The 17142-nt window shown below is 41.3% G+C and overlaps 1 protein-coding gene across 2 annotated transcripts in view; it reads left to right on the forward strand.

Moving 5' to 3' along the window:
- The window catches only part of NOL10 (nucleolar protein 10), a 111644-nt gene that overhangs the window by 27104 nt on the left and 67398 nt on the right, over positions 1 to 17142 (forward strand). For both annotated transcript variants that reach the window (XM_014864599.3, XM_044771948.2), the window contains exons 12-13: positions 3009 to 3075; positions 9702 to 9754. In XM_014864599.3, the coding sequence (XP_014720085.3) occupies positions 3009 to 3075; positions 9702 to 9754 (120 nt within the window). The remainder of the gene's footprint in view (positions 1 to 3008; positions 3076 to 9701; positions 9755 to 17142) is intronic.

Consider the following 17142-nt stretch of genomic DNA (forward strand, 5'->3'; position numbering starts at 1 on the left):
CTTAGTTTCTTTTTCCCTCTGAATGTGTTGTAGATTCAGAGTTATCCTCGCCGTGTGTTCTGCCTCCCAAGGCCTAGTACCTTCCTGGGTCCTGTGACTCTGTTTGTTAGAGAGAAGAGGAAGGCTCCCAGCTTTTCTCAACTCTTGAAAGAATTACCCGATGGGTGTCCAGGAATCAACTCTGCTGCTTGCATTTGTGTGTTGGCTTTGAGCTGGACGGTTTTGAGGACTTGCTTAGGGCGATTCATGGTGTCTTAGGCCAGAATTTTTTCTGTTCTTTTTCTGTTAATCCAAAGCTTTTAGTTTACTTTAAAACAGTATTTTTATACTCCAAATGCAGACATTTTTGTTTTTAAAAATTTGTAAAGTACTGGTAAAGTAGAAGTTGTTGTTGGCCTGCCTTCCGCCCTCCCTGAAGGTAATGACTGGTACCACTCTGGGTGTATCCTCCCAGACCCTTTGGCTGCCGCCTGGTTTTCCATAGTGTGGATTTCTGTGCAGTGTGGCACCTTTTCTTTTTGTTCCATGCTATTATAGTTTCTTTTTTCCCTACTTTTTTCCCCCCTCTCCTTCCTGTTGCAGTGGGAGCTTGAGAGGAAAGGGAGGTAGCTGTGTGGATTTCACTGTTTGTCTTAAATTAGAACTTGACTGCTGTTTTTCACTGAGCATGAAATAACCATCTTCCCCGGGCTTTGACTGTACCCTGCCTTTGCCACGGCAGCCTCTGATAATTAGTTAATAAATGCAAGAGCTGCCAGACATTTTCAACGTCAGATCTTGAAATCATCGTGCTGTAGTTGCTACGACAAGTTCTATTGGGAGCTTGTTGTCAAAACCAAGCGCACTCTCGTCACCAACACCTGGTGACTTGGTTTTGCTTGACTTGCTTTCCTTGTTGTCTTTCTCATCACCTTTTCCCACTCCCATTTCCTTATCTTCTGTCTTTTTTTTTCTTTTAATTTCCTTCTCTTAATTTTTTAAAATACGGAACATTTCCTCCCACATTTAAAGTAAAAATGTTTTAGCCTTAAGATTATAACAGTTGACACTTTATGTATTTGTAGGATTCATTTTGTAAGTTATTTTGTATCCATTATCTTATTGGATCCTCCTCAAACCCTGTGATGCAGGGATGGCGGATACTGTCCTCATTTACCATGTTGCTGTCTTTTGTTCTTTGGTTTCCTTGAGTGCACGTTTAATTGCTGTGTGCTTTCTAGATTATGAAAATTTTTTTAAGTTGATTTATAGCTTTATTATTTTTTTTATTGCAGTAACATTGGTTTATGACATTATATAAATTTCAGGTGTACAGCATTGTATTTCTATTCCTGTACATCACGTTCAACACCCAAAGACGAATTACCACCCATCACCACACACATGTGCCTAATCACCCCTTTTGCCCTCCTCCCTTCCCCCTTCCCCCTTCCCCTCTGGTAACCACCAGTCCAGTCTCTGTCTCTATGTGTTTGTTTGTTGTTGTTTTTATCTTCTATTTATGAGTGAGATCATATGGTATTTGACTTTCTCCGTCTGACTTATTTCACTTAGCATAATACCCTCAAGGTCCATCCATGTTGCAAAAATGGCAAGATTTCATCCGTTTTTATGGCTGAGTAGTATTCCATTGTGTGTATATACCACATGTTCTTTATCCGTTCGTCCCTTCATGGGCACCTAGGTTGCTTCCAAGTCTTGGCTATTGTGAATAATGCTGCAGTGAGCATAGGGGTGCATGTATCTTTATGCATTCATGTTTTGATGTTCTTTGTATGAATACTCAGCAGTGGAATAGCTAGATCATATGGTATTTCTATTCTTAATTTTTTGAGGAATCTCCATACTGTTTTCCATAGTGGCTGCACCAGTTTGCACTCCCACCAGCAGTGTATGAGAGTTCCCTTTTCTCCACATCCTCTCTAACACTTGTTATTTCTGTCTTGTTAATTATAGCCATTCTGACGGGCATGAGGTGATATCTCATTGTAGTTTTGATTTGCATTTCCCTAATAATTAGTGATGTTGAACACCTTTCATGTGCATCTTATACATGTTGGCCATCTGTATATCTTCTTTGGAAAAATGTCTGTTCAGATCTTTTGCCCATTTTTTAATTGGGTTGTTAGTTTTTTTGTTGGTGAAATGTATGAGTTCTTTATATATTTTGGATATTATCCCTTATCAGATATGTGGTTTGTGAATGGCTTCTCCCAATTGTTAGATTGTCTTTTCATTTTGTTGATGGTTTCCTTTGCTGTGCAGAAACTTTTTAGTTTAATGTAGTCCCATTTGTTTATTTTTTTCTATTGTTTCCCTTGCCTAGTCGGACATGGTACTTGAAAATATGCCGCCAAGACTGATGTTAAAGAGCGTACTGCCTATGTTTTCTTCTAGAAATGTTATGGTTTCAGATCTTACATTCAAGTGTTTAATCCATTTTGAGTTTATTTTGGTGGAAGATAATGGTGAAAGATAACAGTTTACTTTCATTCTTCTGCATGTGGCTGTCCAGTTTTCCCAACACCATTTTTTGAAGAGACTTTCCTTTCTTCATTGTGTGTTCTTGGTTCCCTTGTTGAAAATTAGCTGTCCATATGTGTGTGGGTTTGTTTCTGGGCTCTCAGTTCTGTTCCATTGATTTGTGTGTCTGTTCTTCTGCCAGTACCTTGCTATTTTGATTATTATAGCTTTGTAGTATGTTACAGCTTTATTTTAAACATGAGACATTATCTTTAAAACTTTGTATTTACTTTGTTGGATAAGTTGCTTCCCTGCCCCCCAGGCTTCAGTTCCTTTATGTCTAAAATGAGAGCATTTTGTAAGACGATAAAATGAATTCTCTAAGGTTTTTTAAACTTAGATTCTGTGATTTCATAGGTGATTTTATTTCTTTACATGGTAATATGTGGTTGAGTTATGTCTCCAGTTTATTTTCTTTATGTGACATTGCCAAAAGTTGTCTTACTGTAACTATTTTAATAATTCCGTTTTGCTTATTCTTTTAGGGAAAAATATTTACTTCCTTGGAGCCAGAACATGACATTAATGATGTCTGCCTCTATCCCAACTCAGGTATGCAGTGTGTAGCAACGGGTCACCCTGAGAGACAAATCTGGGCTGTGCTTTACTGGGTTTTAAACTCATTTTATTTCTCAAGACAGGGTTTGGCTTGGTCAGGACAGTTCTTGGATATTGTATTTACTTGAAGAATCCAGAGCAGGAAGTGGTGTGGATGATTCAGAAAATGGTACTGTCAGTGACTCAGTCCTCGGCCAGCCTAGCTATTAGTAGAAACTGGTAACAGGGTATAGGTAGGTGGTGGGTGAGATGCTATTTTGGTGTGCTCTTTAGCTGTTTTATGTGGTTAGTAATGGTGTGTGGAAATGGAGTTAGGGATTTGGAGAAGGCTGGAGTTGCCTGATCAGCCACAAGGTTCACGAAGCCATGGGTTTTGGTATAGTCTGTGTTGTATGCTGTTCAGCAGATTTGAAGATTAACAATACCTTCAAGGCAAATCTGTGCAGAATGTGGGGGTATGAGAGAAAATGAGACCACTTTCCACTCTTAAGCAGTGTTGTACTCTGAGAGCAGACATACACAGATAATTTCGATAGAGGGGTATGAGGCAAAACAGGAAAAGTTGTGTTACATGTGTACACACAGTACTTTGTCAGTGCATTAGAGAGGAGGTTTCAGCCAGGGCGGCTGGCGGAGGTCGTGGGGAGACTTGTTTGCAGTGAGTGTGGAGTGATGAGTGAGGTTTGGTAGGTGGAGCTGGGAGGTGAGGTGAACGGAACAGGAACAGACAGAAGGACAGTAAAAGAACCAACAGTTTTTGAAGTAGAGTAGAAGCTAAGACAGGAATTAGTCGGTGGGCATTGCTCAGCACGTGTTAAGTATCACCGAAGTTGAGGCAGGGAGCTAAGAGTTACCAAATGCTCCCAAGTTGCCACTCCAAATGATGGATGCTGTAATATTTATCATTTAATCTTTTTGTAACCCCATGTAGTTAGTAGCAGCCACTTCTTTTTTCTTTTCTTTCTGTCTGTCTTTCTTACATTGCAGGAGGTGAGAAAAGTTGGGTAATTTGCCCAGGGTTGGTTGCCCAGCTGGCGTGTGGCAGAGCCTCTGTTAGAGCCTACCTTTCCTGATTCTGGAGTCCTTGTTCCATATAGTGACGTGCCTCTCTTCTGAGAAAGATGAGGAACTCTGCATCTTTGTGCTTAGTTTTTCATCTGTGATAGTGGAGAGGATTTTATTATGATGTTTGGGGTGAGTCAAATTCTGATGAGTTCGGGAATTAATTGCGGATGAGGATGCTGGGGTCCTAGGTAGTGAGTACTGAATGATCTGGAATGGAGTCTGGGCTAAGTACAGAGATGAGTAAAACCAGGTGAAATTAAAGTTGGAACAAGGGTGATGAGCAGGTTTGGCTGGATTGAGGGGGTGAGAGAGTTTGAGGGGCAGCAGGTGGTGATGCGAGAAAGACGTTCTCGGCCTGTGCTGTCCAGTTTGGTAGGTACCAGCCGAGTGTGGTGAACTAATCTGTGACTAATGTGAATTGAGGTGTGCTCGAAGTATGAAATACACACCAGATTTCAAAGGCATTCTATGAAAAGTATGTCATTCATTTTTTATATCAATAGTATGTTGAAATGAAAATGTTTTGGACTTACTGGGTTAACAAAATATATTAAAATTAATTTTATTTATTTCTTTTTATTTTTTTAATGTGTCTACTAGAAAATTTTAAATCACATATGTGGCTTGTGTGATATTTCTGTTGGACGGTGCTGGTCTAGAATTGGAGATCTTTAAACAGTTGAGGCTGCTGATAAGGTGGCAGGCATTACAAGTCAGCTGTGGGCATGGCAGTCCTTCACCTGTGCAGAGTACAGCATTGGTGTCCTCTGAGTGGACATTTCTAGTGGTCAGAAATACTGTTATCCCGCCTAGGAAGAATAGCTATCATTCCCTAATATCATCTTATATCCAGTCCATTTTCTCATTCCCTAACTGTCCCCAAAATGCCTTTTTTAGCCCATTTTTTTGAACTAGGATATAATCAAGGTTGTGTAATACATTTAGTTGTTGTGTGTCTTTAGTTTCTTTCAATCCAGAATAGTCCCCCCATCTTTTTTTTTTCCTTCTCCCTGATACTGACTTTTCTAAGGTCAGGTTGATAGTCTCATAGATTGTCCCTCATCCTGAATTTATGTGATTGTTTTCCTGGTGTCTACGTTGTTCCTCCAGCCCCTGTATTTTTTCTGAAATAGAAGTTAAATCTAACAGCTTGATGTGCTGTAGGTTAAATATTTTGGACGAGAGTAATGCGCTGGGCAGTGGGGTTCTCCATGACAGACCTCATCCCATCAGTCATCCATCCCAGTGCCACTGAGGATGACAGTGACCTCTCTGTTTAAGGGGGCCACCAGATCTCTGCATTACAAAGTATGCCTTTCTGAAACGCAAAAATTTTAAGAGTGATGTTTTGGATAGAGGAATGACTTTACTGTTGAACATCTTAGAAGCGGTTGACCAAACACACACACTAAGTCGTTTCTTTCCTGAGATTGCAAGCACAGTAAGACAAGTGCCTCAGCCGCTGCTCCGGGGTTTGGATCTAAGCGTGGTTGATTCATGTGCTGTGCTGTCTTTCCCTTGCTTTACCACACCTTTTCCTTTAACGCTGCTCTTTATGTTTGTGCTTAATCATTACGAGCTTAATCATATTTTAGAAAAGCTAAAACGTTCTTCTTTCTTTATCTTCTCACTTACTCATTTTGGAGTAATTAACGCCGAATCATGATTACTGTTTTGTAATGTTTTTCTAATACTCAGACTGCTCAGAATGTTGAGAAATGGTTCCGCCTTCCTGGCTCCTTTTAGGCTCCTGATCTTGTTGCTCATCCAGGCGCTTCTGCGTCAGGCAGCTGCCCTGCAGGTCAGGGTGCACGAGAGGCAGCGGCTCTGTGGCGTGGATGCGCAGCAGCTTCACGTGATGCTTGTGGCGCTTCCCTGTGTCGAGCCCCGCCCCAGGCCTGTGGACTCAGGATCACTGGTTTCAGATCCACTGGTAGAGGGAAAAGAACATTTTGACTCAGAAAAGACCTAATTCCGGCTTCATAGTTATGCAGGTCATCCAACTTCGGTTTTCTCACCTGCCTTACAGGCTGTTGGAGGCTGTCTATACCGTTAAATGTGAAGTTGCCTCTTACTCTGTCAGTATCCTCTTGACACATAGGAAAAAGCTGTTCGAGTCATCTGTAAATACCCTTGGTGCCCTATGTGCAGTCATGAGCTGCATACTGACGTTTCAGTCAGCAGCAGACCGCATATACGGCAGCAATCCCATAAGATTAGTACCATGGAGCCTAGGTGTGGAGTAGGCCACACCATCTAGGTCTGTGTAAGTGCAGTGTGTGACGTGTGCACAACGGTGAAATCGCCTAAAGACGCATTTCTCAGAACGTATGCCCATCATTAAGCAACGTGTGAAGTGAAATCATGTGCTCCAACTTATATCGGAAGTTGAACATGTGGCAGGAAATGTCCCGGCTGCTCCCCTCTGGCAGAGTTCAGCACTCACCGCTTTTCTGCTCCGAGCTGGTCAAGGCAGTGACGATGCTGTATGTTTTAGTTATGCTTCTCAGATGTATCTGGTGAAGGACCAGGGTTTTGTTTTTTCTTTGTTTTTAAGTTTCCAATCCATTGCAGATTGATACTTTTGTAAAATATAATAAAAATGAATTGCTCGAGGGCTGGCCCAGCGGCACAGCAGTTAAGTTCACACACTCCACTTTGGCGGCCCAGGGTTTGCCGTTTTGGATCCCAGGTGCAGACCTATGCATTGCTTGTCAAGTCTTGCCATGGCAGGCATCCCACATATAAAATATAGGAAGATGGGCATGGATATTAGCTCAGGGACAATCTTCTTCAGCAAAAAGAGCTCATCTTCCTCAAAAGAAAAAAAAAAGAATTACTAGGAAAAGGATCACACATTTGGATCTCACTGCAACGTCCAATTGCTATACAGGTTTCTAAATCCTTCCTTTCAGTTTCTACACTTATCTCAGCTGGGTACCAGCTGGCAGACTGGCCGTGGGAGCACACTTTGAGTAGTGCTAGAACTGAGGACTGTTTCTGATTTCCAGCCGTGAGCTGCAGTGAGTCCTGAAGCCCCTGCAGATGAGTACCGATAGGTGCCTGTCTCTGGGGAGGGCCCTGTTCCGTCCGGTTCTCTTTCCCTGCACTCGTAAACCACACTGTACCTTGTGTGCTGTACTCTGCTGTTCCATACCGACGTGTGTTCTTTCCCTTCTAGGTGCTGATACTCTTTCCCTTCTTTTTTGAAATGCATATTTTTTTGTTGAAGCCGTAATAAACATCAGGAAAGGAAATTGAGAGGAAAAATCATCCATAATTCTACCTTCTCTTCACAAGCACCATTACTCTTCTCATGAGAGAAATTCTTATATTAATCATGTGTTCATGTGTTTTAAATTGTTGTCCTCTCACAATATGTATAATTGTCTTTTGCTTTTCAAGTTGACATTATAGTAAAGACATTTTTCATGTTGCTAAACAGTGTTTAGATTGGCACTTTTTAATGGTTTATTTTTTGATTGTGCAAGAAGTCTTTTCGTTTGATTTTAGTTGGTATTGGAGTTGTAGAGTCCCGGTTGCGTGGGCTTTGGAGTAGTAGCACACCAGCTGCTCTCCTTACTGGCTGTGTGGTGACCTTGAGCCACTTCTCTCATTTCTGAGCGGTGTTCTCATCTGTGGGTGTGGAGTGCCTGGCACGGTGCTTCCCGCTCTCCCCTCTTGCCTGCGGTCGTCTTCATTTCTGCTGCACTCACACTCTCTTTCACTGCTTTGGTTTTTCTGCTTCTTGCTTGTTACAAACTTCTAATGCTCCTAGGGCTTTGTTAGGCTGTTGGTTTTTCTCATCCGTAGTTGGTTTCAGTCCTGACCCTTCCCGCTTTAGTTTGGTAGTGGGTCAGCTTGTATCACTGTCCATATATGGCCAAGCGAAATCCCGCTCCATTGTACATGGCAGTCTGCGGCATCCAGTCGGAATTCTCTTGTGTGTTTGGAGCAGAGCCTTTTCTGTGGTTTGTTTGGTAGGTGGGGTTTTGTTTCCTTGTGGAATGTTCATTGTTTGAATGTTCACTGTTCAGGGTTGAGCCAGTGAAGCCAGGCTTAGGGTATGTCTTCAGCAAGAACCTTCTTTTGGGTTGTAAAGTGTCTCTTCAGTCCCCAGAACTTGATCTGTAATTGGGTCTAAAGGGTCTAGGAGCAATTTTCGCGTGCTGTTAGTGACACCTGGGAAGCACAGGCACTAACTTTTACAAGCTTTTGTATTAACAAAAAAAGGAAAAAATACTTTTTAAAACATAGAATCAAATCATTGTCCTTAACATTTGGTGAATTTAATTATGATTATTTGGTCTGATAATTCAGGCGTCTTCCCTCCGTGGATTCCTCTTTTGTATTTTACAAATGGGTTTTAAAAATGAATATTATTTGGTTGATCTGTAAAAGTATTTAAAAACAAGAGCTCTTGAGTTTGAATTTTAGCTCTAAAACTCTCTAGCTCCCAACAGGACACTCCATCCGTTTGAGCTTTGTTCTTCTGATCTGTAAAATAAGGATCATGATATTTCTTATTTTAGAGAGTTGTTGCATGTTCACTGAGATAATATTTGTGAAAGCGCTTAGTAAATTATAAGGGGCCCCCAGTGGTCTCAGTTTTATTGAAAGCGCATCATTCTGGAGCAGGGGCTCTGAGGACTAGAGCTGCTTTGAGAGACTTTGGGGGAGGTGTAGGTTGCAGATGTGGCAGGGAACAGAGACATCTAGATACTTTGGTACTGTACCAAAGAACAATGGATTCCTAGGTCGCCATTGCTACTGGGGTTATAGGGAAACCTTTATTGAAGGCCGGCAAGTTGTTCCTTACTTCGGTTTTGCTTTCTTAAAATGCTGATCCTGAGAAGACTAAATTTTTAAGCACTCTGTTGGTTGAGTCTGTTAAAATTCCATGGTGAGTGCATCCTTTTGGTATAGTAAGGGCTGTTAGGGTCTCTGTAGGTCCTTTCTGGTGTAGCTGCATGTAGCCTTGTCCTTAAGTCATTGTGCTTTTCAATTCAGGTGTGAAGTTTAAGGCAAAAATTAGCAACTGCTTTGCCATGACATTTTGTGGGAAAATACTTTACCTTGGTTCTTTGATTCCTGATTAACAGAAGGAAGCCTTACTTCTTAACTTCCTCATTATTATTATAATAAATAGAGCACCACAGCAACACTTTATCTATGTGTCTGAAGCTTAAAACTTTCCCGCTTAAAAATGATGACAAACTTCGTGTAGACTGAGCACTTTATGGTGGGGACCACTCGTTTACTTAGCTAGTGCCGCCTGAGCACTTGATGGTGGGGACCACTCGTTTACTTAGCTAGTGCCGCCTGAGCACTTCGCAGGGGGGCAGTTGGTCTTTCTGATACTTGAGGTACTCCATCTAGGAGGCTCAGGAACTGAAGCCCATGACCTGACTCCTAGGGTGCCTGGCCTCCAGGCCTGGCTCTTCTGCCATACACCGTGTTCTGAGCACCTCAAGCATTTCAAAATGTAAAACAGATAGAAAAGGCTACTTTTCTTTTCCCCATGTGTTAACCTTTTTCATTGTGTTTATTTTCAGGAATGCTGCTCACTGCCAATGAAACCCCCAAGATGGGCATCTATTACATTCCGGTAAGTAATACAAATAGGAGTTATGATAAAAACGGGACAAGCGAAGATACTTTATTTTTAAGCTGATGTGTTGAGGGACTTTGGTTCTGCATGTGGCTTTGTAAATTAAACACAGTGGGTCTACTTGTAGGTTTGTTTGCTTCCTGGAGCCAGTAAAATATTGCTTACCCATTCTTTTATGGGGAGCTAATGCCACATTAAAATAGACATTAGAAATTAGTCTTTATTCTTCAGGTTTACGTTTGTTTTTTTTCCCAAGTATTTCAGAATCTTAAACTTTCAGCTGTTAGTGATCGAGGTCTCATTCTAAAATCAGTCTAGAACTCTTCTAGTCATCTCATTGTAGTTTGTTTCTCTTAAAAATAAGTTACACATAAAAGAACCTGTCTTCGATTGACATGATCAGTGATGACATGCAGTTTATACTCTTATCCTTTTTTTTCCTTCTATAAGAGTTCTCTCTTACAGATGCCAGATGCTTCCTCACCTTTGCCTTTTAGTTTATAGTGGGAAAGAAACAGGGAAATACAATCTCCTAAACAGAAAAACCCCATAGTACAAAGTTGGCATTAGATTACTTTATAGTCAGCAAACATCTCCCTTTCCTGAGATTTGGGGGTAGGGAGGGGGGAGTGTTGAAGGTCAGAACTCTAGGGAGGGCGGACGCTCCATAACCACTGTCAGCCTCCAGTATGAAAATTATTCTTATTTATGATGGTTCTTTTGAAATAGCTCAACAATGTGTGTATTTCCAAAAAAAAGTATTCTGGTTGATGTTGACTTTTTGTGGTTTCAGGAAACTGGTATGTTGTTGAAAGCACTTTGAGATGTTTCTTTTGGTTGATAGTGAAATGAAGGCCATTCAGACAGCAAGCTTTTCCATTTTTCTAAGTTCTCATTTTTCCCTGGACCCTCACGCATACTACTTCTCTATTCCTGTCAGTTTATCCATCTTTCTGTGTCTTCATTTGTTCAATAAATATGTTAATTGATTGCATCAGCTGTGTGTGAGCATAATGCTGCGTGATCCCAGAGGCAGTAACAGTGTGTAGGGTCCTGCCTCTTTCCTCAAGGAGTTCATTGTTAGAAATAAAACAGGAACGGAGGCCATGTCCGTTCATGTGATGAATGCGGTAACAGAAGTAAGGAAGGGTACTTTACAGCACGTAGCAGGGGAGATGCTTAACCCAGTGTGGGCCTGGGAACTGGTGGGAAGTGTGGACGATGTGCAGGGAAACCTTCGTGAGGAATTGACTTCTAAGGGAGACTGAAGGGTGCTTCTATATACTGGATGAAGAGGGTGGGGTGGAGTGAGGTGCAAAATGGGAGAAGGATCTTGGAAGTAGAGGGAACTGTGTGCAGAAATCAGGGAGAGAGTAACGCACGTGTCTGAGCCTTAGAGCGAGAGGGATGAGGGTAAGATCTGAGGCTGATCTGAGGCTCAGGAGCCAGATTGCAAAGGTCTTGGAAACCAGGAGTGAGAATGTAGGCCAGGAAGTCTTGGAAAAGTTTGAAGTAGGGGAGTGATGTGATCAGATTTGCATTTTGGAAGGGTTATTTTGGCTGCTACAAGAAGATAGGTTAGATAGGATCTAATCCAGAAGCAGTAAGAACAGGCTATAACAATCTACAGGAGAGATGATAGTGTCTGTGCTGCCTGTGCCAGGCCTCCCTTTTTAGTGGTTGGAGTGTTTTGGGTTCTGAGATAATTTGAGAGAAGTCTGATCTGGCAGGCAGTAATTTCAGAGGTTTGTTATCCTTGAACTGCCAAATGGCATGCCTCAGAAGTGTTCATTGATGAAGCCTTGTGTAGATCACAAGAATTGCCTTCCCTCTGTCCAGCGTGACACAGTCTTCTTCCAGTCTCACCCTCTTTGGGAACATTGTCAAGAGAGGCAGAATAAATCAGCTTACTGTCTAAACTTTACTTCTCGTCCTGGGAAAGATCTTTCATTTTCCACTTGGGAGTGCTTATTATGTTTTGATCTTTAGCAGCTGCCTAAAGATGTTGATGTCTTGGATCATAGAGCCTTTCCCCATGTAAAACGTGTGTAGAATCAACTAGTGCAAAGTGGAAAAGCCCACTCTAAGATCGAGCGTGGAGGGCTGCCTCAGGAGGTTGGCTTGTAAACAGGGAAAGGTGGGCTGGGGAGCCCTTGGTGCGGAGGTGAGGGGGGGCAGGTCTGAGTACTTCTGCAGCGAGGCCGTCTTACTGCTTGTGCTGAGGAGGTGGCATTGGGGATAGAATTGGAAAGGTCGGTGTGGTGGAAGATAGGCTTGCTAATGGGTCAGATGTGGGGGGTAAGGAAAAGGAAAGAACCAAAGACGACAGCCTGGTTTCTGCTTGGGTAAATGTGTGGACAAGGAGGTCATTCCCTGAGTTCAGGAAAAGGTAGGGAAGTCTTAGAAATAATTTTCCCTTTGGTCTCATATTCTGCATTTTATGAAATGGTCTTTAAAAGGAACAAACACACAGCTTTTTTGATTATGCAAATAATGCATGCATATTGCTATTTATTCCAAGTGTTTTACAAACTATAAGGAGATAAAAACCACCCGTCCCCCCTTGATAATATTATAAGCACTATTAATATTTGAATGTATTGTCTTTCAGTTATAATGTTATGTGTGCGAAGTTGTGTTTTATGTGCAAACTTGTGTCCTGGTTCTTTGGTTAACTTTAGAAATATTAATTCTAAGGCATTCAAATTACCTAAAACATTTTTAGTTATCTCCAATATATTTTATTGCTGGGCTTGTGGCGTTTTTACAATCTTAGAACTATAAGAGACCCATTACTCACTTCTTCTTCGCTGAGTCTGTTTCTCAGGGCGGACCGTTTTGTTCCCAGGAATGGGGACTTGAATTAGCACAAGTGAGAGGGGCCGGCTGACGGCTAGATTAAGAAACTGCTGTCTTGAGAAATGTTAGCTTATCTTATAAGACCTTTTTGGTTTCAACCTTGTAACTCAGATTTAACAGAAAACTGTGGCAAAACTCCGGAGACTGCTCCCAGGTGACTGCGTGTGGGGACAGTGAGAGCATAAGTTGTTCTTGCTCCGTAAGCATTGTGCTGGAACTGGTGCTTAAGTGTTCCTTCCTGGCCTCCTTCCTGCCCTCCTGCTGTGAACTGAGTGCTGTGTTATAGTGCCGTTTGTCTTCACGTGGAAGTTACTTTTTGTAATATTTCTTGAAAGCAAAAAGAGAGCCCAGGGGTCTGAAAGCCTACCATTTTTCGTAAGATTTTATCAAACTTACCGAGCTGATATTTGGCACAAAGTTTTATTTGAGGCCCACAGAACCAGAGAACGGTGTGTTTAATATATGATTCACGCCGAATTTAGGAGGTTTGGACTGTGATTTGTATTAACATCTTATAAATCAGGTCTGGAAACTTTTTTCTCCCCTTTGGGCCTATGCTAAAAATGAAGACTGCTTAGTGATCTTTTAGCGTGTTAATTTTTGCCTTTCCGTCAGATACCATCGTTTTTGAATACTTGAGTCTTTATAGGGTAAATTCAATTCCTGACTTCCACACTGCTGCTTAGCTCGCTGTGCCCAGAGCTAACACGTCATTTGTGGCTGATTGGATTTTCTCCAGCTCTTTCCCCACTTTCTCAGGATTCTCCTTTTTTCCCCTCTCAGAGGTCAGGATCTGTTATTTTATTTGTTTGTTTGCTTTTTAAATTCTGGGACCTAATTCAACTGTAGTTCCTGAGACTAATGTCAGGAATAGTTTTTCAAATTTGGTTTTCCCCTGAAATGTAATTTAATCTTAGGTTAATTCTTTATAATTAACACCTTTGGCAACTATGTAGACTCCAGAGGGAATCCAAGTCCCCTCTGGCAGCCCACCGGAAGCCCAGCCAGTGCGGTTAATGTTTCTCTTGGAAACGTTCCTGCATTCCACGGCCCCAGTGTATCAGTGAGCCCCTGAAAGCACTCATTGTTGGACAGTTGACTGTTGCATGCTTGATGATATGTATGGATGTGTAAACGTAAGGAAAAATGTAAGAGGAAAACATACTATTATTTGCTTGGGAAGCTATTCGATTTAGAAGAATAAAAATCAGTTAAGGATGAACTGTTTTGATTTTTTTTTAAACATGTAAATTTAAGTCACTAAACAAGTTATATGCAATGTTACTGGACTCTACTTTCAATGTTGCCAGTTAGGTATTTTGGTTTTAAAACATTTTCTTAGGACAAAGAATACCTATATTGTTTTCATTGAAATGTTTTTGTTATTTACAATAAATCAATAAAACATATTAATTAAATACTTTAACATTTATATTTAATTTAAAATTATATTTGAAATCTGGAAAGTACTTTGGAGCCAAAGTACTTGCAAATGGGGCACAGTTAAAAACATAAAGGATTATATTTAACCTGCACTGGTGCTTCTGTTAGGAAACAGCGCTTGAACTTATCTGGCATAATGCGTAAAACCCACAAAACTGTCTTTGCAAATAGAGATAATTAGATGTTAAGAAGCATAAACCTCAAGAATACTTGCTTCACTTAATTATAAAACACACACACATATCCTCAAAAAGATATATATAAAGCTGAAGGAAATGCAAAAAATTCTTAGTAGCCAAATTTTTTTTTTGCTAAGGAAGATTCACCCTGAGCTAACATCTGTTGCCAATCTTCCCTTTTTTGTATGTGAGCCGCCACCACATCACGGCCACTGACAGGTGAGTGGTGTAAGTCTGAACCTGGGACACCGAAGCGAAGCATGCTGAACTTCACCATGAGGCCACCAGGACTGGCCTAGTAGCCAGATTTTGTGAACTGTAATAAAAGGTTCAGTCTCATGAATATCTTTAAATCCCTTCACTTCATGAGTTATCACTCACAAACCCAAAAAGGGCTGCGGCAGAGCCAAGGTCTTCTGATCCCACTGCTGGATTCGTTTGCTCTAGTCCGGGGTTTAGATGGAACACCTGCTGCAGCACACATGGACACGAAAGGCCGGGAAGAGCTTCGTAGTTCTGGGGCTGACCAAGGAGGTGTTTTTGAAATAACTTAGTTGCAGCATTTGGAAGTCAGTTTTAGAGAAGTGGCATGAAAAATTTTATAGTAGATATATATGGATACTTACATTTGGGCAGATTTTATTGTTGTTTCTCAAGAAAGAATTAAAAGTGGATATCAGTCTTTTCATCAAGATTTTTTCTCTATGAGCTTTTGTGACAAAACAAAGAAATTTAGGTATAAACAGTTTTTGACTGTTCTGTCTCTGGTGAATTGAATTTGTTAGTCTAGTTCTAAACTCAACCACTGTGTCAGGTTGTCTGTTATGGAGGTATTTTTGGGTACGTTTTGGTCATCCTTTATGTGGCCTCCCTTAGAGATGGCATCTTTTTTTAAGTTCAGTATTTCAAGTATACCGCTCTGGTATATTTTGGCATAATTTTCTAGAAGGCTTAAGATAGCCATATAACGCTTTCTAACAATTACTCCTTGCCTTTGCTTCATAAGAAGATAACATTTTTATCACCTATCCAAATTGTAAGTATGTTATTTTAATTAACATTAGACTTGAAGGTATCTTAAAAATGTCTAAAACATGTAGGTGGGTGACTTCTTTGCTCTTTTGCCTGTTAATATTTTTTGTTTTTTTCTGTATTATAAAAATAAATGTAGGAGACGAGTGTTTTTATTTATTTCGCAAGGATATATTGAGCACTGTGCTAGGAACCTGGAATATGTTGGTGAATAAAACAGCCTTAATACCTTGCCTTTGTGAGTTTACAGTCAAGGGGGAGGGGTGATGATAGACTCCTATGTGACTGTCAGCGCTGTGAAGGAAAGGAGTTGGTGTGGGGACAGAGGAATGTGCTTAGGGTAGTCAGGGGTCGGGCGCCGATGGTCAGCCTTTTATGTCGATATGTTCTGTCTCCTTTTTGTATAGACATTATCTTCCCCATTTTAATTTTAAAGTTTAGAGTTAGAGACTTAGTCTTCTTTCGGTCTTAAGATCACAGCACATATCTGGGGGCAAAATGGTGAATGACGAGTTTGTCCCGCAATCTCTGGAAACAAAGTGAACAGCAGAGGGGATTTTGGCCAACAGAGAAGGTATTGCTTTTCCTGGAGAGTCACTTGTGTGAACAGTCAAGTGCCCTTTCTCCTTTAATGTACATCTCATATACAGATCACTTAATTTTATCTCTAAGTAGCATTCAACGCAGGTGACCAGCCTCCTTGAAACACTGCTTGGCTTCTGAACACCACATTCTCCTGGTTTTCCTCCTATCGTCCCTCCAATGGCCCTTCTCTGTCTTCCTTGGTTGCTCCGTTCCCTGCTGGTATGTCCCAGGACTTGGGCCTCAGCTCTCTCCCCTTGACCTGTAAATGTTAGTGAGTCTTGGGGCTGAGATCTTGTTTATATTCTCTCCCTAGGGAGCTCATCATCCCTAGGCTTTATAGGACACCTGTGTGCTGATGACCTTTACACTTCTGTCTCCAGCCTTTCCTCCCCTCTGAGTACAGTTATATATCCATCAGTCTACTTGGCTTCTCCACTGGGTGTCTGATAGGCACACAACATTGAATGTGTTCACAGCAGAATTCTTCATCCCAGCTTCCTACCCCTACCCCACACTTGCTAGGTGTTCCCATTTCAGCAGAGGCACCATCGTCCACCCAGTTGTCTAGGCCCGGAGCACAGGAGCCACTCATGTTTCGTCTCCCCCTTGCACTTCATCCCTCCTCATCTAGTCTGTCAGTAAGTCACGTCAACTCTGTTTCCAGTATTGGTTCAAATCCAACCGCTTCTCAGTATTTCCACTCCTACAACTCATCTGGATCACCGTAACAGCCTCTTTAATTGATCTTTCTTCTTTTACTTTTGTTTTTCTTGCAGTCTGTTTTCCATACAAAAGCCAGATTTTTAAAATATAAAAATAAAAACAAAACAAACATAAATCAGATTATATCACCCTTCTGCTTAAAATCTTCCAGGGGCTGGCCCAGTGGCATGGTTAAGTTCGTGCACTCTACTTTGGCGGCCCAGGGTTCACAGGTTCAGATCCTGGGTGTGGACCTGCACACTGCTCATCGAGCCACACTGTGGCAGATTTCCACGTACAAAATAGAGGAAGGTGGGCATGGATGTTAGCTGAAGGACAACCTTCCTTACCAAAAAGATAAAATAGAATAAAAGTCTTCCAGAGGTTTATCATTTTGCTTAGATGACATCCCAACTCCTATTATAACTTAAAATATCCTTCAAGTAGAAATAGACTAAATCACCAGAGTCTCCATTTTCTCTCACCCATCAAAGAATAGACCTCTACAAACCATTAATCGGTTTACAGAGATCACCAGATGGTCAGAGCATAAAACCAAACTAACCAAGACCAAACACAAAATTT

The sequence above is a fragment of the Equus asinus genome, chromosome 6 (genome assembly GCF_041296235.1).
Source record: "Equus asinus isolate D_3611 breed Donkey chromosome 6, EquAss-T2T_v2, whole genome shotgun sequence".
NCBI classification, from domain to species: Eukaryota; Metazoa; Chordata; class Mammalia; order Perissodactyla; family Equidae; genus Equus; species Equus asinus.